This window comes from Solanum pennellii, chromosome 2 (assembly GCF_001406875.1).
Source record: "Solanum pennellii chromosome 2, SPENNV200".
NCBI classification, from domain to species: Eukaryota; Viridiplantae; Streptophyta; class Magnoliopsida; order Solanales; family Solanaceae; genus Solanum; species Solanum pennellii.
Window position 1 is genome coordinate 42,535,999 of NC_028638.1, and position 23,357 is coordinate 42,559,355.

General features: G+C 33.7%; 4 protein-coding genes across 11 annotated transcripts; 1 reads left to right on the plus strand and 3 right to left on the minus strand.

Moving 5' to 3' along the window:
- The first annotated feature begins 203 nt into the window (after window positions 1-203).
- On the plus strand, window positions 204-1,781 carry LOC107010033 (probable aspartyl protease At4g16563). Its single transcript, XM_015209308.2, has one exon. It carries the CDS (start codon window positions 324-326, stop codon window positions 1,779-1,781), a length of 1,458 nt encoding a protein of 485 aa, XP_015064794.2. The 5' UTR covers window positions 204-323.
- Window positions 1,782-3,072: 1,291 nt separating this feature from the next.
- Window positions 3,073-9,991, minus strand: LOC107011396 (ras-related protein RABF2a). The gene is made up of 7 exons (XM_015210890.2): window positions 9,756-9,991; window positions 8,957-9,034; window positions 8,682-8,849; window positions 8,522-8,570; window positions 8,063-8,136; window positions 4,136-4,229; window positions 3,073-3,399 (listed from the first exon to the last, which is right to left on the minus strand). The coding sequence occupies exons 1-7, from the start codon at window positions 9,792-9,794 to the stop codon at window positions 3,299-3,301; spliced, it is 603 nt and encodes a 200-aa protein (XP_015066376.1). The 5' UTR covers window positions 9,795-9,991; the 3' UTR covers window positions 3,073-3,298.
- Window positions 9,992-11,534: 1,543 nt separating this feature from the next.
- LOC107011394 lies at window positions 11,535-18,946 on the minus strand. Of its 7 annotated transcripts, none has more exons than XM_027914581.1 (8): window positions 18,670-18,946; window positions 17,144-17,267; window positions 15,786-15,853; window positions 14,763-14,835; window positions 14,273-14,382; window positions 14,090-14,197; window positions 12,218-12,317; window positions 11,535-11,896 (listed from the first exon to the last, which is right to left on the minus strand). In XM_027914581.1, the coding sequence occupies exons 2-8, from the start codon at window positions 17,153-17,155 to the stop codon at window positions 11,720-11,722; spliced, it is 648 nt and encodes a 215-aa protein (XP_027770382.1). In that variant the 5' UTR covers window positions 17,156-17,267; window positions 18,670-18,946; the 3' UTR covers window positions 11,535-11,719. The 7 variants fall into 7 exon arrangements, with proteins under 7 accessions (XP_027770382.1, XP_015066374.1, XP_015066369.1 ...); XM_015210888.2 differs by having other exon boundaries at window positions 17,154-17,257; window positions 18,670-18,945; XM_015210883.2 differs by having other exon boundaries at window positions 17,154-17,267; window positions 18,670-18,945.
- A 1,755-nt stretch (window positions 18,947-20,701) lies between these two features.
- On the minus strand, window positions 20,702-23,281 carry LOC107009462 (trihelix transcription factor ASR3-like). Of its 2 annotated transcripts, none has more exons than XM_015208802.2 (2): window positions 22,177-23,281; window positions 20,702-21,216 (listed from the first exon to the last, which is right to left on the minus strand). In XM_015208802.2, the coding sequence occupies exons 1-2, from the start codon at window positions 22,724-22,726 to the stop codon at window positions 20,858-20,860; spliced, it is 909 nt and encodes a 302-aa protein (XP_015064288.1). In that variant the 5' UTR covers window positions 22,727-23,281; the 3' UTR covers window positions 20,702-20,857. The 2 variants fall into 2 exon arrangements, with proteins under 2 accessions (XP_015064288.1, XP_015064287.1); XM_015208801.2 differs by having other exon boundaries at window positions 20,702-21,232; window positions 22,181-23,278.
- Window positions 23,282-23,357: the final 76 nt, after the last annotated feature.

A 23,357-nucleotide genomic window follows, 5' to 3' on the forward strand; every position in this document is an offset into this window, starting at 1 on the left:
ATCATGGTGTATTAGTAAGTTTGGATAGAAGAAGTCACCTAATGTATTTTGTCTCCGAGAGATTTGAACCTAAGACTTGATGATTCTCAGTCCACTGGCCATTGGTACACTTCCTTATTTCTTTATTGAAATACCCATTAACAATATATAACAAAGAAAAGGAAAAGCTAATTCATCATTCTTCACCATGCAACATCTGTAAGCACAAAACATCTAAGTTAAAGTTCAAGAAACCCTAATTCCCTCCATTAACACAAAAAATTGCTATAAATACTAGCTTCCTCTTGCCTTATTTCATGTTAAGAATTTAAACATCAAGTAAAATGACAACACCTTTTAGCCTCTCAACTTACTTCTTCATCTTCTTCTTTCTTTCTAGTGCATTGCTTCATTTCAACCAATGCTATGCAAAGGAAAGAAAGCCTTCTTATTCCTTGGTGCTAAGCTTAACTCATACGAAAACCAGCCTTACGATACCTAAATCATCGTATAATTTAGTGAAAAAAAACTCAGAAACATTGGACATAAGGGAGCCATTGAGAGAAGTGAGAGATGGTTATTTGATATCATTGAATATAGGAACACCCCCACAAATTATCCAAGTGTATATGGACACTGGAAGTGACCTTACTTGGGTACCTTGTGGGAACCTATCATTTGATTGTATAGATTGTGATGACTATAGGGATCACAAGCTAATGTCAAGCTTTTCTCCTTCATTTTCATCTTCTTCCTATAGGGATTTATGTACTAGTTCCTCTTGTATCGATATCCATAGCTCCGATAACCCTTTTGATCAATGCACTATTGCTGGATGCTCATTGAATAGTTTACTTAAGGGCACTTGTTCAAGGCCATGTCCTTCTTTTGCTTACACATATGGTGAAGGTATCGTATCGGGAACCCTAACTAGGGATACTCTTCGAGTCCATGGGACTAGTTCAAACCCTAATTCCATTAGGGAAGTCCCAAAGTTTGTCTTTGGATGTGTTGGAACAACTTATAGAGAGCCTATTGGGATTGTAGGGTTTGGTAAAGGTCCACTTTCTTTGCCTTCACAATTAGGGTTTCTTCAAAAGGGTTTTTCACATTGCTTCTTGCCTTTCAAGTTTGCAAATAACCCTAATATATCTAGCCCTCTAGTTGTAGGGGATCAAGCCATTTCATCCAAAGAAAATTTCCAATTTACTCCTATGTTGAAAAGCCCTATGTACCCTAATTTCTATTACATTGGCCTAGAAGCTATAACTGTGGGAAATGGTGCCACTACACAAGTTCCCTTAACCTTGAGAGAATTTGATTCTTTAGGCAATGGAGGAATGTTGATTGATTCCGGAACCACTTACACTCACCTACCTGAACCATTCTACTCGTCTCTTCTAACCGCCCTTCGATCATCCATAAATTACCCACGTGCTGAGGATATCGAGGCACGGACAGGGTTTGACCTATGTTATAGGCTCCCATGCCCTAATAACAACCTTAATAGTCTAGTTACCGATGATTTCCCTTCAATAACATTCCATTTCTTGAACAATGTTAGCCTTGTTTTACCTAATGGGAACGATTTCTATGCCATGGGTGCACCACGAAACTCAACAGTGGTGAAATGTTTGTTGTTCCAAAGCATGGAAGGTTCTGAAGAAGGGCCAGCTGGGATTTTCGGAAACTTCCAACAACAAAATGTGGAAGTTGTGTATGACTTGGAGAAAGAAAGGATTGGGTTTCAAACTTCTGATTGTGCCTCAGCTGCAACTTCTCAAGGGCTTCACAAGACATAGCTTCATAAATAAATATTAATGAAAGCAATTGGATACTGCTAGCTGCTTTTGTGTCCAATAAGAACTATATATATATATATATATATATATATGGATGGACCTCAGCTAGGAGTTGTGATTTTAAATTTAGTGCTTTTGTTTTATGGTGTTTTTATGTATTGTTGAAGAAAGTTTAACTAAAAAAAAAAAAGGATGAATATTGTTCAGTCCAAAGGACTGAGCTGGATGTATTCTAGTTGTTGGGAAATAAAGAATCATTTTGAATTGTATCTACAATACTTTCAACAATATGATGTATCTATCTTCTTTTTTTTAATATAGAGAAAACAGTACCAACATGCATGTGCATTACATAATATGGATTATCGATACAATAACGTATAATCACAATGTAACCCGAAAAATTGATAAGTAATTAATTTTGAAGAGGTCGAGAAACAGATTGTTAAGATTTTAACGTAGGAAGTATTGCTACAAAGAATTGGGATGAAAATCCTACAATTTTTATTACTGTAATGTATGCTACTATACATATATATTTTATGTAATTGATAGAAAAAAAAGTAAAAAATTATTCTAGCTTCGAACGATAATTAAAACGAAAACTATACTCTTTCACTGGAAGGATATGCTTTAGTCAATAAAGAATAGAAGAGATAAAAGGGGACAGTGAGTCAGTGATATTATGATAAGTGTAATGAGTTCAGTGTAGTTTTTCTGTATCATGTTATGATTGGAACTTCCTTTGGGTTGATTTTGAGGTTTTATTTTAGAGTTTCAAATGCTATTCCTCTTCTCCAAGGTTAAAAAAGATGGATAAAATTGCAAAAAATACTCGTCAGAAGTAGATTGACATCTTGGAACAACAATAAAGTTGCCCCTCGAAGTGTTGTCCTCCTTCAAACGCAGGATGCTTTATGCACCGAGTTGTCGTTTCTCAAGTATATTGTTTGTTCTTAACGTGATTGATGTTTACTAACTAATCATATATCTATATCATTAGAAAGCATAGACATAATCTAAAACAAGTCATTGTCTATTCTAGAACTCAGATTGATCAACTCAATCATGAGTTATCCTCTAAAAGAACATTTCAGTATAACGGCCAGGTTGATTTCTTTTGGAGCCAACTTTATCCCATGCTCTATAACAATCTAACTATAGCAGTCAAAAAATTATTCAAATGAACGTTGTTATAGAGAAGTTTGATTATATATGCATAGCAGATGGCTGATTGATAAGTCCCTCCGGTACTACTGCTACTACACATCAATCTCAAACGACTGAGAGCTCCAATGAATAATAAATAGTTATATGATGCATGTATTGTTTAATTGCATACTTAAGCATGTCACAAATCTCATTACATTAGGAGGATTCACAGAAAAGAGTTCAGCACATTGAAGATTTTTTCATGAAATCTGTACAGCGATGGACCATGGGCACAACGAACTCTAATAATCAGCACAAACAAATTAAGCAAAAACAACATTGAGATGAGAAGCACCAGCAGAGATTTAAGAGCAACAAGAAGCACTAGCCGGTGTTTGAGCAGGCCTATCCATAAGAACCATCCCAGATGGATTTTGTGCTGGCTGAAGTCGAGGCAGTCTCTTTGCTGCAAGTGAATAAACAGTTCAAGATATATTCAGGTTGATAAAAAAGCTAGGTTTCCAGCTATATAAAGCAATTAGTCAAACAAAGTCCAACTTGGAGAGACTCTATTGCAGAGAAATTAATAGGTACGAAGTACGATAAACCACCACAACAATTAGAAGTTCCAAAGGAACCAGTTATTCACTATATGGCGAGATGTTCATTCGAAAATGATAAAATTTAAGAGTGATTTTACAATCCAAAGCCTGAGAAGTAATAATTTTGATCTTGTCATTTCTATGACATATAAATGTATCATCATCCACGTTGAATTCCATTTACGATAATGTCAATTGAAACATAGATACTACATGGTTTATTAATTAGTGGATTAAAAATGACAAAAAAAATTATAATTTATGTCGAGTAGTAGTAGTATTTCCAAGGAAAACTCAAACAAATCTGAAGATCCAAAAAAAAAAACAGAAAATAAACACCACATTTTAAATCATCATCTAGTGACCTACTCATCAAAGCTATCCACTATAACTAGTTTAATAATTTCTAATTCCTCTACTTTATTTTAATTTTTTTGTTCCCATTCATGACATGTCATACAAAATGCATATAAGTAGTGGTTTAAAATTGATAACACAACAATAGTGATATCTGTAGCCAATAAGAGCATAAACATGACTGATCTACCACAAATGCAAGCTGGCAGCCCATAACACAACAAAGTGAATGCAAGTGGTTACCTATTTCAGAGAAAACATCATTAACATTAGATGCAGTTTTTGCAGATGTTTCCATGAAGAACAGACCATTCTCCTCCGCATATGTTTGTGCTTCCTGAAAAAGCAATAATACCATATCAGTACTGGTGTATTTCAGTGAAAAATCTGTTATTCGGACACCAGTTCTGACATAATGCTAATTGAGCAAGAACTTTTGAGATCTTCTGGATGCACATTTATGTCATTGAATAGATAACACCAAATCTCATAGATACAAGTCTATATTTGTAAAAAATGGGTCACTGGCATAAAAGATTGACTCACTAACCAACTGAACTTTAGACCATGATATCCACCTAGTAAACGAGAGCAAAATCCAATGATTGTTTAATGTTTTCTTCTATAGTTACATCCAAATGCCGGTTAGGACATAACTAGGTTAGGAACTGCAAAAGAGTTTAGTCCCCAAGGGCATGACCTAACAGTCGAAGAGTACAATCTTGGAAACCAATCCCAGTAGGAAGAACACTATGTGAGTTCTACCCATATACCTATACTTTAGTTGGTATACTTACCCAGTACCCATGCTAGTGTATAGATAAACCCAAATAACTAGTCAAGGTGCACAATTATCCCTAGACCACCTAAATCCCAATCTAGTTTGCGGTTGACTATTTGAATCCCCATTATAATATTATTGTTCCATTTGAACACATTCCATCCCAATAACCAATAATGTACGTTCTCTATCAGTAGAAATTCTCTAAATTTTTCTACTGACATACAAATCTCACTCAGTAAAGTGTATCCAAAACCATCATTCGTCATGATAGAAAATAAAGATATCACAAAATCAAGCTAGAATAGCGAGCAGGCAGAGATATTTCAGTTAAGAATCTAGAACAATGCTAAACTACAGTTAAACAAATGAAACAAGAGGAAATATTCTAATGAAAATGCATAATTGGATGGGAAGCAGAATTGCTCAACTCTTAAGAGTGTGTCTGGTATGAAGGAAAACATTTTCTGGAAAATGTTATCCAATTTTCTCATGTTTGGTTGGGACAAAATCTTGGAAAATATTTTCCAAATCAACTCATTTTCCTCAAAATTAAGGAAAATGACTTCCCTTCAAAAATTAAGGAAAACATTTTCCTTAATTTTGAGGAAAATGAGTTGATTTGGAAAATATTTTCCAAGATTTTGTCCCAACCAAACATGAGAAAATAAGTCCAAAATCTACTTGTTCTCCAGGAAAACATTTTCTAGGAAAACATTTTCCATGGAAAACATTTTCCTCCATACCAAACACACACTCAGTCTCTCACAAATCCGAAGACTTTTCAACAAGATCCTAATAGGAAAATATCAATGCATGTTTAAATTATTATGTGTGCGCCTAGATTTACCCACTTTCACCAAATTTGTTTTTCTTTTTGATAACTGAGAAATCTCCGATAGTTAGCGGTTACACGGTTCGAGACTCAGTGGATAATGGGTCCACCCCTCTACTTTTCTCCACTTGTACCAGGTTTTTGTCCATTAATCACATGTTGCACTCTTACCACTAGACCAGAATTAGAGTGCATCTCTTGGGGGATTGACAAGAAGGGTGCTCCACTATTGGTTTTTTAAATAAAAAGAATTGCTGTGTATGATGTTGTTGTTGCACAAACCACATTGCAAACTATACCTTAAACTCCTTGTGCTTTATACTTAACATCATTGATGTATTGGAATTGTTCATATTTTTATTGGCAACTTCCAGCCAAAAAGAGCCTCGTTCTTTTGTTGTGAGCTGGTTTTTTAAATAAAAAGAATTACGGTGTATGATGTTGTTGCACAAACACATTGCGAACTATACCTTAAAACTCTCCTTGTGCGTTATACTTAACATCCTTGATGTATTGGAATTGTTCATATTTTTTCCTTGTGATTACTGGCAACTTCCAGCCAAAAAGAGCCTCGTTCTTTTGTTGTGAGTTGGAGAGAGAAGTTGGAAAAGTATCCACATAGATGAATAACCTATTCCTGAACAACAGCATCCCTCTCTGCCACTACTAAACACTCTCTCCTAACAAAAGGTTGCCCAATATTCCCTTCTCTTCCCCTTCGCTGTCCATATATGAATGCAATTGCAACTTTCTTAAGCATTCTGAGAAAACGAACAATAACTACTACAAAATAGTGCGATCATCGGAAACAACCTCTCTACCTCTCAATGTATGTGGGTAAGGTCTACATACACTCTACCCTCCCCATACCACTTGTGGATTTAAACTGGGTATGTTATTGTGGTTGTTCCTCTTCAGCCATCCAACACAACTTTCTCCCTGCCCTCAATAATTCCCACTTTTTCATCTTCGCTTCTTACAGGTCCTTGAAGATTTCATCCACCCACCATTTGCCAAAAAGTCCTCCTAATAAAAATTTCATATATATACATGCATCCTTCATTTACTCTACATATCTATGTCAAAGCGGTATGATATGAGTACTGTACTTACAGAAGATTCTTTAAAAGATGCTAAACCCCACCCCCACCCCCCACCCCCAAAAAATAAAAAGAGAACACATACCTTTAGTCCTTTACTGAATACTTAGTTCCATATCGGGTTACCAGTAGCAGTCAATGTAATGTTGGTCTACCTTCCTTCCCTGAGTTCTTTGTTTTTTTCTTCATTTTATCTTTGCTTTGCGGTTTATTTCTTATTGTTACTTTTCTTTTCTTACCTTAATTTCATATTGTGTTTCCAATAACATTTTCCCACTCATTCATATGGAATACAGTACTTTCTTTGGTGAGGTTTCTGACATTAGGTGGTTGAATCTATGAAAGATGTGCAGTCCAATACAAAATGGAAATAAAATTAGCACAAGAAAATTGCAAGTAAAATATGTGCTTACTATTAGAAATTTAGAATCAACAACCAAGAAATTACTGACATTTTAATTGAGCCAAACAAGACATTTATTTTCATTTCAGACTAGGATCTAAGGGTAGGAATTGAATTGCTCCCCTCTAAATCCAGTTCAAGGGAATTTTTATCGAGGCACCAGCACTTAGGCACAATTAGTACACTCAAACTGCATCTGTATCTGGTATCCAAGGCGATTTGACATATGAGAACCATCACCCCATTTTCATGCTCAGTTAATGAGCTTCAGATCATTGCTATGCATGATATCTCTGCCACTACAATGATAAACCCCGAAGAACCTAACCTATTATAGCCTTTAGAAAAATCAAGTACAACGAAATTTTTTATTTGTTATGCACACTAGCATGCAAATAAGGATATCAATGTTTTATCCTTGAAAATGAAGTTACTCTATACCGCTTTAGAACAAAAGATCCATTAATTCTGAAACTGAAAAGGCACTATTTTGGGATATATTACACTTCTATCTTAGAAAGTGATCAAATCATAATAAGATTCGGTTCTCGTTCTTTATTCCCTGGTGCAATTAAAAATTGCACATCAATATTTTTTCATCAACTCTAATTGACTGAAAGAGTGAGTGGTGGGCCACGACCCAATTGTTTCAAAATGCAACCCAAAATAATAAAGGGACAGTGGGAAAGGCAACAAAGAAACATAAAAGAGCAGGCCAACATGAAGCTCTAAGCATGTGTGTCTTGTTAATTTCAGTGACCAGTTTTACTTTTCCAAGTATGGTCAGTAACATGAGAAGGAGAAAATGGCACCGGATATCTCAACCCCTTAGGGTACAGCTCCTAAACCCTCGATATTGTTAGATTCAGCTGGTCATCTCAGGCTTGTAGTTGAAACTATCACTCACCCAACTCTTACATAGTTGGGCAGGTTACAACATCATATGCCTAAATTGATAGCCTAGCCAGACCTTTAGTTTTGTGGTGCTTCAGCACATCACTGACTATAGCATGGAAAACTGTGATTAGTTAGAGGAATAAAATGCACTAACCTCAGCAGCCACTTTTCTTGCATCTAACAAATCTGCCTTATTTCCGGCAAGTGCCATCACCATATTTGGATTACCTGGGCCCAATGTGAGATAGAAAAAAGTAAGACATATGAACAGACAACATGTTTCATTGAAAGAAAAAACTGATGTATGTATCACATGAGAAAAGGAACCAGTGATTAGCTCCTTTGATATGGCCAAACATCATTGTGTGACAATGTTCAAGTTCAGACACACCCATGGGTGAAGCACTATTTCCAATCCATACCCTCATATTACCCTCTAACAGAGAGTCAAAAGTTCAGAGAGTTTTTCAGCATTTTTTGGCCATCAAATTTTATCGTAATTCAAGCAGCTGAAACTCTCCCTAAGTATACATAACCTATTTCTTACATCAATTGAAGATAGGAACATTTAAATACAGCCTTGCAATAATGAGTCTTAAGATGTCAAAGGTACCTTGTGCTTGAAGTTCCTGAACCCATTTTTTTGCTCTATCAAATGATGCCTATCAATAATAAAATGAGAATCTTAGTTACCAAATCTAACATGCTAGCACTTACTGGAAGCAGTATAGAGTGGATAATAAGGATTTGACAGGATCTGGCTAAAAACTTACTTGATTTGTTATATCATAAACAATAATAGCAGCTGCAGCTCCTCTGTAATACATTGGAGCTAGACTGTGGTATCTCTCTTGGCCTGCTGTATCCCATATTTCAAATTTTACAGTTGCATCATTTACTGCTACTGTTTGAGAGAAAAATGCAGCACCTATGGTTGATTCCTACATAAAACATAAGCAAGTTAAATCAAGTCTCAAGGTCCCAATTTTAAAATGTGAGTGCAGAAACCATTCAGCTTCAAATATCTAATGGCAGACTAAACACCTACCTGAAATTCAATAAATTGTCCTTTAACAAAACGCAGAACTAGACTAGATTTTCCAGCTCCAACATCCCCAAGGAGCACCTAAATCCAAAAGACACTTCATTAGCTCATCAGTGTCAGAATCAACACATCACGTTCATAAAGAAAAAACTAAATCATTAGAATAATCCTTTTTTATCAGGACCACATCCTTAGAATAAGTGAAACAATGATCCCCTAGTGTAAAGTGTATTCATTGAAACAGAACATCAAACATTAAAATATGGAAGCAGTAAATGGGGAAAAGGAGCACAGAAAAAATTGAAATTCAAGATTGGAAGTACTAACCAATAATCATAGTACAAATAACATGGATTATCATGAAAAATAGGTACACACTTGAAGAAGTAAAAGAGGATAACTCATGGCAAAAGTAAGTATAATATATTCCAACCAAGCAACACTTCCACAACATAGCTCTACAACATAGCATCAGCAAATAATAACCAAATGAAAGATCAAATTTAGCAAATTAGAGTACAAACAAACAAACTTTATCAGCAAGGCAAAATTTTGAGAAAGAAAAAAAAACCATATCTAACTATTAGATATAGAAAAGAAAGCAAGATAAATCATTCCAATTGAGGAATTCTATGATCAAACCCAACACCCAAAATAAACAAAATACTATAGGTCATGAGTTATGATTCTGAAGAAATAAAGTAAACCCAGATCAGAGATGACAAAAAGAGAGAATCTTTACGAAATTTAAGCTAAACCCATAAGCAGAATTGATAAATCAAATATGAGAAGGAAAGCACACCAATTTGGCGTTCATATTCTTGTTTCCACTGGTCGCCATAGCTGTAATTGATCAAAATTGGGAAAGAGAAAAGTGATTATTTGAAGATTTAGCGATTGTTTCAATTAGGGTTCTGATCAGAATTTAGACTTCACAAAGACGATAGAGGAAGAAGAAGGGTTGACGCCAAGAAATTGCAAAAAAAGGGACACTCAACCAAAGTTGTTTCTCTCTCTTGTGGATGAATGATGATGAAAAAAAGATTCTTTTTATTTTATCTAGAAATTTCCATTTTTTTTTATTCCTTTGAATTTTTCTATAAATTAAAAAAAATTAATGCAAATTTGCTACGTATTTTTTCCACCATCTATCCACCTTTCCTCTTTGTCTCATCTCAAACTCAATAAATGAAAAAAAAAAGTATGGGAAGGTTTGAACGTAAGATATAATGGAAGTTTAGTAAGTAGTTGTTTAATTTACCTAATTTTTTAGGTGAAAAAGATATAGATACCTCTCTTTTTTTCCTTTTTATTAGTAATATATGAGATATAAAATTGTATTGGCACTAGTTGAATTTATGTTATTTATTTATTTTTATCTTAATTTATATAACACAAAAAATTTCAAAAGTCAATTAAATATTATATATATTTTAAATTTTAACTTACTATAATTTACCGTGCATTTTCAAATAACACCTTTTTTTCTCCCCGTTTATATGAAACAATAACCTCATGTTTTTTTTAAAATATTTTTGAAGTTGTTGATTGTGTAATGTTATTTGTGGTACTTTGTACACATATTTTATAATACTATTTTTTTCTCCATATTTATGTGATGTTTATAGAATTTGAAGGGTCAAAAAATTGTTAAATATTGTGAAATGTGATATATAGTATTTTTTATATAATTTGTAATATATATTTATTTTGAAATATTTTAAATTATTTATTATTATTGCAAAATATTATCTTTTCTTTATGTAAAATTTTAAATAGATAATCATCTAAAATCAAAAGTGAGACATAAATTAAAATAAAAATAATACAAAATAGTAAATTGTCACTAAATGGGATTATGTTTTCCCGAACAATATGTAGTAATTACTTGTTCTCACTTCTCAGCCGACATGAAAAAAGTAGGTTGATCCACAAATATCAAATTGAGAGAAAAAAAAATTTATAGTACATATGCGCAATTATCTAAAGAAGTGTTACTTGTGTTATTTTGTGGTACATTTATAAAGCACCAAGATATAAAAGATTATAGTAGCAAATAATAAGCAAATTAAAAAAATACCCCTATCACACGAATAGGCATGTTCACGAATAACTGGCTGTTTGTAGACTCTTATAATGGATAGTAAAGTAAAATAGTAAAATATAGGTTACAGCATAGTATCTTTTTTACTTTTTTTTCTTGTTAATTATTGCTTTATTAGTTGTATTTTGTCATCGTTATTTTGGCTTTAACTAGTTTTGTTTCATTAGTTGTGTTTATTTTGCCATTTTAATATTGTTAATCTTTAAAATTGTTTTGGTAGTTTTAGTAATGTGTCATTGTATGATGAGGGTCTACCAATAATGTGTATCTATCCCTATAAAGATAGAAAACGAGATTTTGTTTGATATAAACATTGGTTATACATAAAACTTGATAAATGGGGTAGAAATATAAATTACAAACTTCCCTTTTTTTATTCTTTTGGAGTAATAAGACACCATTGCTTACCTACTACCACTTTGACTTCTACTACAACTTCTGTTCTATTGACCAATAATAATTGAAGCAATAAGTACGAAAAAAAAAACTAAAAATTGTACTAATAAAAACAACCAATAATATATCCAATATAAAGCATATGGAGTTGGAGTTAAATAAAATTAAAGGAGAGTAATGCAGGTGGTTTTGCCTGTCCCTACTAATGAGGTATGTTCTGGTACTAGACACAAATAGGGAAAAGGCAAGAGTTTGTGTTATATCTCCTAAGTGACTCGAATAAGTAATACGACCATGACAAAGATTAATGTCATGACAAAGATCAAAAGCCACTGGAAGCATGTAGTCTTGAAACTCCGAGAATAGACGTCCATAGCTCTGGAAGTTGCATGCCCTGTACTTGCCAGACTATGCTCAACTGCTTTCTCAGTTGAATCGAGTATCTGCATCCACATTGTATATGAAAACTATGAGGACAATATAAACAAAGTCACTAGTAAAACCAGAGACTGAGGGAAGAAGTTTGTAACTAGAAATGATGAATCTGAATAAATTTGAGTACTAGCTGTTTTTTGTTTCTATTTCGCACTGAATTAGTAAAGAATCCTCAAACATATTGTAATATCAGAGGAAGACTAATGGCCTCATTGCCTCCTAAGACGAAATAGTTTAGATTGTAGATGGCAAAATCATTCTCAAAGCAAAAGCTGTATGAGGAATTTCCCGACAATTTAAGCAAAGTGAATTGAAACAAAAAAACTTACCTTTTCAGTATTTTTGATGGATTGATTCATCATGAGACTGCTCTCTTTGAGCTGCCGTGCCAAAACAACCATTTCATCAGTCAAATCCTCCTGAAGTTTCCTGCAAAAGGTGGCAACATCTGATAGTTTTATCAAGTAGAGTCTACCTAACTAACCTCACCCCTCTCTTAGAAAAATAAATATTGCACAAATAAGTGATTACTTTCTCTGGTTACTTTTCTTCTTCAATGAAAAAGACTAGACAAACATATGGCAGTGGCCAGTGGCAAAGAGTATGCCCCAGCCATGAGTCAATCTAGGATTTATCTAACCATCTCTAAAATTAAAACAGAACTTCATTATGAAATCTACAGATGAAGTGTAAACTATAGGAGGAAACAACAACCTTTGTGCCCTAATGTTCATCTATATACCATAATTTGCATCAACAACCTTCCCCACCAAGCGTCATCTTCTGGGTTCTATCTTCACAACGGTTTCCAACTCCCACATCCCCCCCACCCCACCCCACCCCAACACACACACACCTTTTCCTCTCTTTTTTCAGTATTAACACAACTTTTTGACTTGTGGTTGCCTTCCCATGAAATGTTCTTTCTTCTTTTGTCCAAATATTTCAAGAATTTATCAGGCACTAGAAAAAAAGACTTAAAAGTAGGGTGGACTGATGTCTAACTCTAATCAACTGTTTATGAGTTAATCTTCCCCACATTGACAAATATTTTGTCTTTCAAGTTGCTAACCTTTTTTCAAACTTTTCCTATACTTCAATAGAATTATGCTTTTCTCCTGAAGGGAGCTCCGAATAAATTGAATTCTCCTGCTTTTGCACCCAGATATATTAGCAAGTGTTAGCTTATAATCCATACTACTAATAGGATAAATCATACATTACTTAGGTTTATATTCAAACCTGAAACAACTTTCATAGCCAAATCGACCACCTTAAGGAACATCATATGTTTTTCCTTGTTTAACACATTAACAGTGCATCATTGGCGTAGAAACTATGTGAGGTTTTATGTTAGTCTTCTTATTTTCCAAAAAGATAGATTTCAAATCATTGTCCTCTGGACCTACCTTAAATCCACTAAAACAACATTTCTCCATTGTCTAGTCCAACATTCCACCAAGACATTTCAGTAACAAGAATAGGAAGAAGATCTGCCTAGCTCGAGATAAGAAAAATCAGCATAACTCCTATTTACTAATGTAGAAAATTTAACAGAGAAATGTTTATCCAACACTTGATTTCTACCAAGATCCATCTCTTTAAGCAAAACCAAACTTAACAGAGAAACACAATAGTTTATCCAACTCCTCAATTTCTACCAAAATCCATCTCTTTAAGCAAAACCGACCACTTCACACGGCCACTTCTCTACATCTAATTTACAACGGACACCTACTTTTCATTGTCTTCTTCTTCAGTACAACTTCTCATTAGCAACTAAGTTGATCCTATTATCTGCCTCCGTTCACAAAAGCATAGTGACATTGAACTACTTTAGTAAATATTAACTTCGACCTTACAAATACCTTTGTTAGTATGTTATCCATGAGAATACTCCCATAAATCTTTTTGAGTTCCTTTCTTCTTTTTTTTTTTTTTTTTTTGAGAAGGGGAAGAGGGGGGTTAGAGTATTCCTACACCGTTCTGGTTATATTTAACTAGATCAACTACACCATAAGAGCAGATATCTGTTACACTTTTTTTTTAGATGATGCATACCTATTACACTTTTAGCCACACATGGCAAGCTGTACCTTCTCAGGAACAGATATTCATTGGGAAAGCCTTGGAGGAACAGAAGTCAACAAATAAAAAAACTGTATAAATATTAATACAGAACAGTAGTACAGATAGAGTACCTGTGCTTCTCAATATGTGTCCGTGCAGCATCATCCAGTTTGACTGCAGCTGATGATTGATCAGAATCAATGGTATCTCGAGATCTCTCCTCATTGTTTGAATGGACCCTGTTTCATTCAAAGAACAACTGTCAAGAGATAGAATTATAAAACAAAACATTGCAACGGCTAAAATGCAGGTACCCAAATCTTCTTCTCAATCCTTCGGAAGCAGAATTCACACTTTCTTCTGCTTTAGGAGTTCCACTGCTGGAACTCTCAGCCACAGGTTCCTCGGGTGTATGCACATCAGACTGGACGTGGTTGAAGATGATTATTTGTTAATCATATAAATAGAAGCAAGAATATTTTCAAATAACTACTACCATATGTCTATAAGTTGAAAGGTGACTCCAGAAGAGAAGACTGAAACACGTGCAAAAACATCAAAAGAACAGAGTATGGCAACAGAAGTAACAGTAAGGTTAATGAAGTCTGAATGCTGAGCGCTATGGACTAAAGGCAAACAATAAGGCACTAAACTTCAAATACAGTCTATTTTATTAAAAAAATGGCAGCTCCTCCATATTCCATCAAAATCAGTAAAATAACTCAATATGATATGTTTTCGTATAAGAAAGCAAGGTGAATCTGAATGGTAAAATCACAAGAAATGACACTAGCACGTGCATACCATGGGCACAGCTAACTTGGCAGCAACAGTTTCAATGTTCTCAGCGTATTCATTCACCTTGGCTTTTGAAACCCTATATTGGGAGACAACGTGAAAATTGAACAAACGTCAGGAAGAAAGCATCTAGTAAATTTATTTATTTATTTTAACAAAAGAGATCCAATAAGAACATACACCCTTAAGTAAAGTGTTTCAGGCATTAAATCAATCCATATTAGCTTTTTCAATACAGGAAAAACTCTCAATGACTAGTTTATAGAAGCTCAAAACGTTCTCCTCATACAGTAAAGAAAAAATTTAGAGTTGTTAGAACTATATGCTGAAGTTCTATTCTAAACACAGGAAGACAATAATTCCTTTTATGTCATCCCTGGTCATTTCACTTATAACAAAAGCAGAAAAATGCAGAAAATAACTGCTTAGACACACCACCAAACGGTCTGCATAGAGCATCATAACTTCCTCCATAGAAGGAGATAAAATAGACTACTTACACTGTCAGGATGCAATTTTTTCATTATAGGCAGGATATTAGTCCACTCTATAAAAAATATAACTAAAATATGTCCAATTTGGAAGAGGGTAGGCAGAGTTGAGATCAAAGGAGGGTGAGTTTCCATCAAACCGACCATGATAAGGGGTTTCCACTTTATTGATTAGGTAGAGTGAAAAGGCTAGGAAGCATACATTTAAATTCAAATGATAATTCCCACTTCGGTAATAATACAATTTCTTTAATAATTTAAATGATAATTCAAACTAAAGAAACAGAAGGCGAGGACATTATAAAAAAATAGTCACTTATAGTAAGGAAGCCAACAGTCTGGAAATTTTTGTAGCAGCATGTAGTTTTCAGCTAAGTTGTGTGGACTCTTCAATTTTGATGCCGGACCCGTGACAGATTCTTCAAAAATACACTACAGATGGAGAATCCGACACGCACCCACTAACGATTTTGAAGAGTCCAAGCAACATAGAGTTTTCTTCAAATTATCTAATTGGAAAAGAACAAAGCATATAGACCTTGGTAATCCATCAGAATTCCTCTCGTCAGCCAACTGCTCCAGTAGTTCCCGCAAAGTGGCAACATACTGTGAAAGATGTAACAAAAGGAAATAGTAAATGCATATGCCCAATGAAGAAAAAATTCAGATGACAAATTGTACATGCAATTGCCTATGCCATGATTTTCTGAAAAGCTTTTCACAGAAAGTAGAAACAACCTATGCGGCAAGTTACAGCTGTGTGCACAGAAAATTATCAACTTTCACATATAGCAACTACATCGGAGAACATACAATGGAAAAGGAAAAGATCAGCTTCCTGGAATAGAGGCTCCATCAGAGACATCAAAGGAACATTTGATGCATGTTTGTTCAGAAGATTAGGGAAGACAAGGAGGTATTACTATGACTATATCTCTCATCCTACATCTGATTACAAAAATACCGTAGGTGGATGAGCCTTGCTGAGCCCTGTTCATCCTGGATATGGTGATATTGCAGTACTACTAATCTTAATCACCTTGTTGAGATCAGAAAAGTACTTTCGCTCCAAAAAAATATATTTGACAGGTAAATGTGTTGAATTGTATACAAAATTTGTATTGCAAAACCCAAAAAGATGTATCCTTAGAGAATGCAACTACTCTGTATGCACTAAAGTCCCAATACTAAAGCCATAGAACACTATCATTTTCCAATACAGTTTTACTCAATAATAAACAAAAATAGGAGAGTATATTTAATAAGGGACAGAGTTGACCATTAGCCTCTCTGTCCATAAAAGGCAGAACGGTTCATCTTTCCCCAAACAGTCCATATAAAATTACTTGAGGAAAGACCCACTTAGTCAGCCCAAGTAGGATGAAGAAACATAGCCTTCTTTATGGATGGACTCGTACTGGTATCAGAACAATGGAAATCCTTGTTACCCTTCATTTTGTTAGTGAATCAACAGAGCTACCAGTTCACCTGAAGCTGCTCAAATATTTAAAGCTTCCAAAATAGGAAGAAGACTTTCCTAAATGCTTACGGTCCACACAGATTATATGAGCTCCATTAAATAGCACAACTCCTAAGTTCTTCAAAACCTCTAGCAAAATAATAGGCAAGAGGAAGAGAAAAAAAAAAGATATCAAAAAGCATATAGCCATCAAAGCACTGCTAGTCAATACCTATAAGGTTCATTTACACAGGCCTATGTTTATAATATCTTAATTTATATCTATAAAAAAAAAACAATCAAATCAATGAGCTGATAAATTCACCATGTTCACAGCAAGTCTCACATACATGCAAACCCAAGCCATAGGGAAGAATGAAAAGAAAAATAAACAAACACAATTATCAATTCTCTATTAAGTGTTGAACTTGAATGACCTGTGCATACATGTATAAGCTTTGCTTGATTTTGCTGCTGTGGTGCAGTTACAAGTAACCTCTTCAAGTTCACTTCAGTTTTGCTCAACCCCATGACACCCTCGAGGGAACTTTCTGTCAATAGCTGATCAAGAAAATCAAATCTTTCTGAAGCTGTCTGTAATCTAGCAAAAAATGTAGAGCAATATGCAAATTTTTTACTCATTACATCAGAATTCAGATTATGTTTCTTCTTTATATTAGAATTTCCATCTAGCTCTATCATGCACTTCTAGCATATCCTTCACATCTTAAGACCACGAACTAACAAAGTGTACATAGTCCTAGTTTAGACATTCATATTTCCTACTTCAATTGCTTAATAATCACATATTCAACTATTTGTAATTCAAACTAAACTAACAATTGAAGCAGATTAATGGAGTAATCAACTTCACTACAAAATAAATGCACCATGATCCAATCAAACAAAAAGGCCCACTTGAATGCATACTATAACCAACTCAGGAACTAGTCATTTAATAAACAAATATCCCTTTTTGAAATAATTATAGTCACATATGTAAATATATTCATCTCTCTAAAGCAACATGAAAACTACTAAGATAGCACTGTCACACCCCATGTTTAACCATAAAACAACAGATTTTCGTTTTAAGTTCCAAGAGGGTTTACAAGACTGAAAGTGACAAAAAATGTGTTTCAAAAGGGAATCATTTTTAAAATTGGAGGCGCCACTTCACATTGGATTGTGGTGTGCCAAGTCACTTTGATAAACAAATATCGCTTTTTGAACAAGTTTGATTCTAATAGACTGGTCAACGACACAGATTCTAGTTAAGGAATTCTATTGAACGAGAGGAAGGTGTGAGGCACTCCTTGAGTCTCGTGGTTTTAGCATGGTCGCTTTAGATAACTTGTATTGGCTCAAATAGTAACTCATTTGGAAAAACTCAAAGAGATGCAATCACAAGCACCAAAAATGGGTTCAAAACAAAATCTAAATTATTACAAACCGAAATAAAAAGTACCTATCTAAGTATCCTACGTTACATGTCCATGAACAGTCTCCCTCCTTTACAAATATTCTTCCGGAAAAGTACATTGATTTTATTGAAAGCAAATAAAGACACATGCAATTAAACAGACCTAGAATTGCCTACCAACCCAAACACTACCTATCATCCGTAACAACATAAAACTCCTTTTACTTGTTGAAACCCGAATTCAATATTTAGCAAAAACCCATGGGACAATCATTCCATAAACCTGAGCTCAACACTTCATTTAGTTTCAGATTACTTCCTACAATCCCTTTACTTTGTCTAACAACAAATATATTCAAAATTTCCATCCAATATTTAACAGTGATAATAATACTAGATGAAGAAATATCACAGAAGAAAAGAATCTAACGGCAAACATTTCAATTCGTAACACATAGATCTATTAAAAATTAAAATCCAAGCACTAATTAATAAGTATAGGATTAGTAATGAACCTTCTGTATAGCTGAAATCCCTTACCAAAATTGAATCGAGCCGACACAGCAAAACGAACGAAGACCCAACAACAACGAAACTGAGTATATGCCTTGACCGGACGACTAAACCTCGATCGGAACTTCAAACCATACAATTGAACCAACTCCTATGTCAAAACCGATACCGTCGAGAGTTTACCCCGTCGTCATCAGATTACCCAGAGAATCAAGTTTGTTCACTCTGTTTCTGTATCCGTTTTTTTCCCCAAAATATTTTGCTGTTCCTCCCTCCGAGTATGAATTTTTGTGATAAAATTTAAAATGATGGTCTTTTATTTTTTAAATATAAATTTATAAATTATGGTTAAAAAAATTGGACATTATAGGGAGAATTAAAATATTTTGATATCTTGTTTATAAATTATGTATAAGATTATGTAAATATTGAGAAACTTTTGATAGTTTTTGCAATTTGTGGAGTTTCATGTTATAAAATAAATTAAAATAATCAAATTACATGTCTAATTAAAATTTCAATATTATAATAATTTAATTTTATATCGCATTTTCAAATGATTTTATATTTTTATATCATGTAGATATAGTACAAGTATTGAGAACTTAGAGTTTGATAATTTAATTTTTAAAAATACTAGTATATCATTATGATATACCAATTAAAACTTTTGATTTTAAATACATTAATGATATTCATATGGTTATATAATTATTTTTTTGAATAAACTTTCCATCACAAAATTTATTTATTTTTCATTTTGTAAACTCCATCAAGTTCCCATGAAAAGAATGTATACTTGGAAAAGAAAAGTTGAATTTCCATTGCAACTCTTTTCCATATCTCCTAAAGGAAAGGGAAAAAATAAAAACTAAAGCCCCTTTAAATTTGGTAACATTTTATAAAACGCACACATAAATTACAAAAAAGTCCCAATTACCTCTTAAACATAGATCTTTGGAACAATTTACCCATAAATTATGAGAAGTCTTAATTATCGCTTCAAACATGACTTTTTAGAAGTATTTACCCCATAATATGTTACATGACACTAAAATATTATTCCATCTAATTTATATGACTCAATTCTTTTTTAATTAATCTTAAAAGGGGTGACATGTTTTTATATTTAATAAAAAAATTATTTTTCCCTAATGAAATGATTAATTGGCACACAAATATTTATAACTTAAGACCACAAGATCAAAAAATAATTTCGTATATTTGACATAATTTTAATTTAGAAATATAATATCCAAAAGTTTTCTATATTTTCTTAAATTTTATATCAAATCAAACTAGATCAGTATTTTTGAAATCGAGGGAATAGTATAATTTAAAAATAAAATGTTAGTATGGGCAAGTTGTGTCAGGAAAACTGAAGAAAGCATACACATCCAGCCAATAATAATGGGAAAAGGAAAGCCCAAACCTTTCCATGACTACAAACCTTCCACAAAACTGACATGAAAAATAACACATAAATGGCCATTTTGCAATGCTATTCAAGGCCATTTATTGACTGGAAGGTACCTTTGACCAGTCCTTTTGTCATGCCCTACACACAATTTCTTTACTCAGACTTGCCCATTACTCTCTTATTATTTTCTGAAACTGAAATATGGTATAGTAGAAAACAACACAACATGTGTGCAGAATCAGTAAACACAATAGTTCATCTTGACTGCTGCTTTGTCATGTTTTGCCTTCAATGAACCAATTATTTTCTTGATTCAGTATGAATATGGTATTTGCTACCTCCCACCAACGTATATATGAGATACCATATGCACTAATACGACTTAATCATAAGGAACATATCTTTATCTCTATTGCCATTTGAACTATAATCTTTTTATATACAGAACTCAATAAACACACTGGCTTTGAGACAGTTCAGCTTCACTGCCTTTGTAAATATATCAATGTCTCCTGTAATTTTCATACCACTTTATTGATAGCTAAGTCACATTCTTGTGTGCTTAGATCAGAGAGCTAAGTTTAGAGGTTACATTTCAAACAAAAGAAGTACTTTGTGTTGTGAAAAGTTGGATCAATGTGAGAACTCCAAAGAAAATGACTTAAATTGCATTCATAAATGAATCGATAATGTTACAATCAGCTCATCAACTTAGTATCATATAAGAAGATCAGTATGAATTATGAAACAACATAATCATACTATTCAAGATTGACAAAGACACATGATGAGTAGCTATTTAGGATCAGTTGATTGGTTCTTGTTACCAGCCAAAGCAAGGATGGAATTAGCAAGTTTATTGATAGAGTCAACAAGTCCATTAATCCCTTCTTTATTGATCTCAACTTTTGACTCCTCAATTTGTAGCCTTCTCTGATGCAAGCTTAAGAGTTCTTTGTGTCTTCTATCTCCTCTTTCTTCACAAGACTGAATTGCTTCTGCTATAATAGCAGCACTCTTGGAGATGGCAGAGCCAACTTCTTGTGATGCATTGTCAATGTTGCATTTTGATGTGCCACTAGTTCCTTCACCTCCTCCTCTCATTCTTCTTTTCTTTGCCGATGAATCTGAACGCTCACTGCTATGATCAGGATCTGAGCTATCACACATCTCCAAAACATAAACAGATGGGGTATATCATAAAGGAATTTTCATTAATACTAAATGCTCATGATAAAATATCACCAGCTATAACAAAATTGAATGAATGAAATAGTTTAAACTGTCAATGTCTTTCTAGATTGATGTGTTAGATTGATACAAATGCAAATAAGATCCATTTCCAACCCGATAATAATCTTGGGATAAAATTTAGGATTCTTGTCTCATGTTTGATTCGAGCTATTAACTAACTCCACAATTCATACTAATTAACATAGTAGAATTATTATCTCATACAAAATATGATATAAAATAATCTCATAGAATATCTCAACCCACGATATATATATAGATATATATATATACTTGCTCATCTTAACCTTCGTACACAATCATAGATGAATAAGTATATTTTTATTTCAAGAAACTAAACAAAAAGGTCGTCTTCGAAAAATATCAAGAATGCAGCATGAAAATATGTAGCCAATTTTATTTTTTTATAACAAGGCAAACTTGCAGCCGCTACTTTGGGTGCGCACAGGTTAAACCTCTGCTCCTATACAATAACTCGCAAACCATATAGGAGAGGTAACCCGCACTAGGCCAAGCCTAATGCGACGGACCTAGAAGGCAAACTCCTTGCTTTTCGAACTTGAGATGTTCAAACTTGAAAGTCCCAAGCCCTAACCACTAGGCCACCCCGAAGGGTATGTAGCCAAATTAACTAGGAACAATGAAAGGAACAGTTCTAAATAAATCATGGAGAAACTAGAAAGATATCAAGAATATTCAAGATGCAACACATAGACAGGGCAAAAGAACTTTCTCTAAAGCAATTATGTCAACTATTAAGCTTTTCCAAAGCAAATGAGAGTGGACTTTAAAATAGTACTAGCTACTATTTAAATAGTGATCATTAATAAAATAAAATTAAAATTAGGAGATAAGAGTACCTACTGTGGTAAAAGGAACATTAGTAGTATAATCAGTTTGTGTTACTGTTGTTGTAATTGGTGGAAGTGGCAAAGGAGTAGATTGTTGTTGTAATGTGGGAGGTAAAGAAGGCAACAACATTCTTTGACTTTTTTTGTCCATAACTTCAACTAATGCTTCATAAATCTCAGGCAACATATTAGTAGGCAAGTTCTTTTCTTTCCTTTCATTCTTCTCAATCTTCCAATAAGATCTTATAATCCCTTCTCCACTACCTTCAACAACTCTTCTTTCATATTCCCTTACTTTCTTGAAATCTCTCATGAGATTATCCCATTTGTCATTACATTGATTTTGACTCCTCAAACAACCATTTCTCCAACAATAATCCTCTACCCATTTCCATCTTAACTCTGTTGGTTTTCCCTCTTGCCTTCTCATTCTCCTTTCATCATCCATTTTTTTAGCTTCAATTAGAATCATTGTTTCTTTTACTGTCCAATTCCCTTTTCTATAGTCCCTAAACATGCTACTACTACTCCCTCCTTGATCACCTACCAACCTATCCATGCAAAATAACAATAAAGAACCTAACTTTATGCAAAAACAAGAAAAAGGGTGTTCTTTTCTTGGCTTGTATTGCAAAGTTAAGGCAAAAATAGCAAGAAAAAAGAAACACCTAAAAAAGTATGGACTTTTGGGGTTTATTTGTGGTTTTGAAATTTGAAAATGGAAATTATGAAAAACATGTAGAAATAATCACCATATAGTACCTTCTCCTCAAAATCTTAAAGTTGAAATCAAAGACTATTTATCCACTATATACCCAAAAAGTTGGACAAAACTGGAGAGGGGGTTTCAATTATGGACAAAGGAAGAAATAGAGAGGAGTAGAAACAGAACTAGCATTAAGCAATGAAGAAATTAATAGTTCCACTATAAGAAAAGGCCAAATAGAAATTCAGTCAAACTGACATATCCACTGCACCCAAAAGAAAATAAAAAAACATCACACAACGAGAGAGGAGTGTACTGTAGAGTGGGGTTTGGTGTGTTTTGCTTGGGGCGCAGAGGGAAAGAGGATTACAAGAGATCGTTTCACGGAGTGTATTATACAATAACTTTGTATATAAATATTATTGGTATAACTCCGAAAACATAAAAAATAATTAATTCGAATTATTAGTATGAATAACTATCC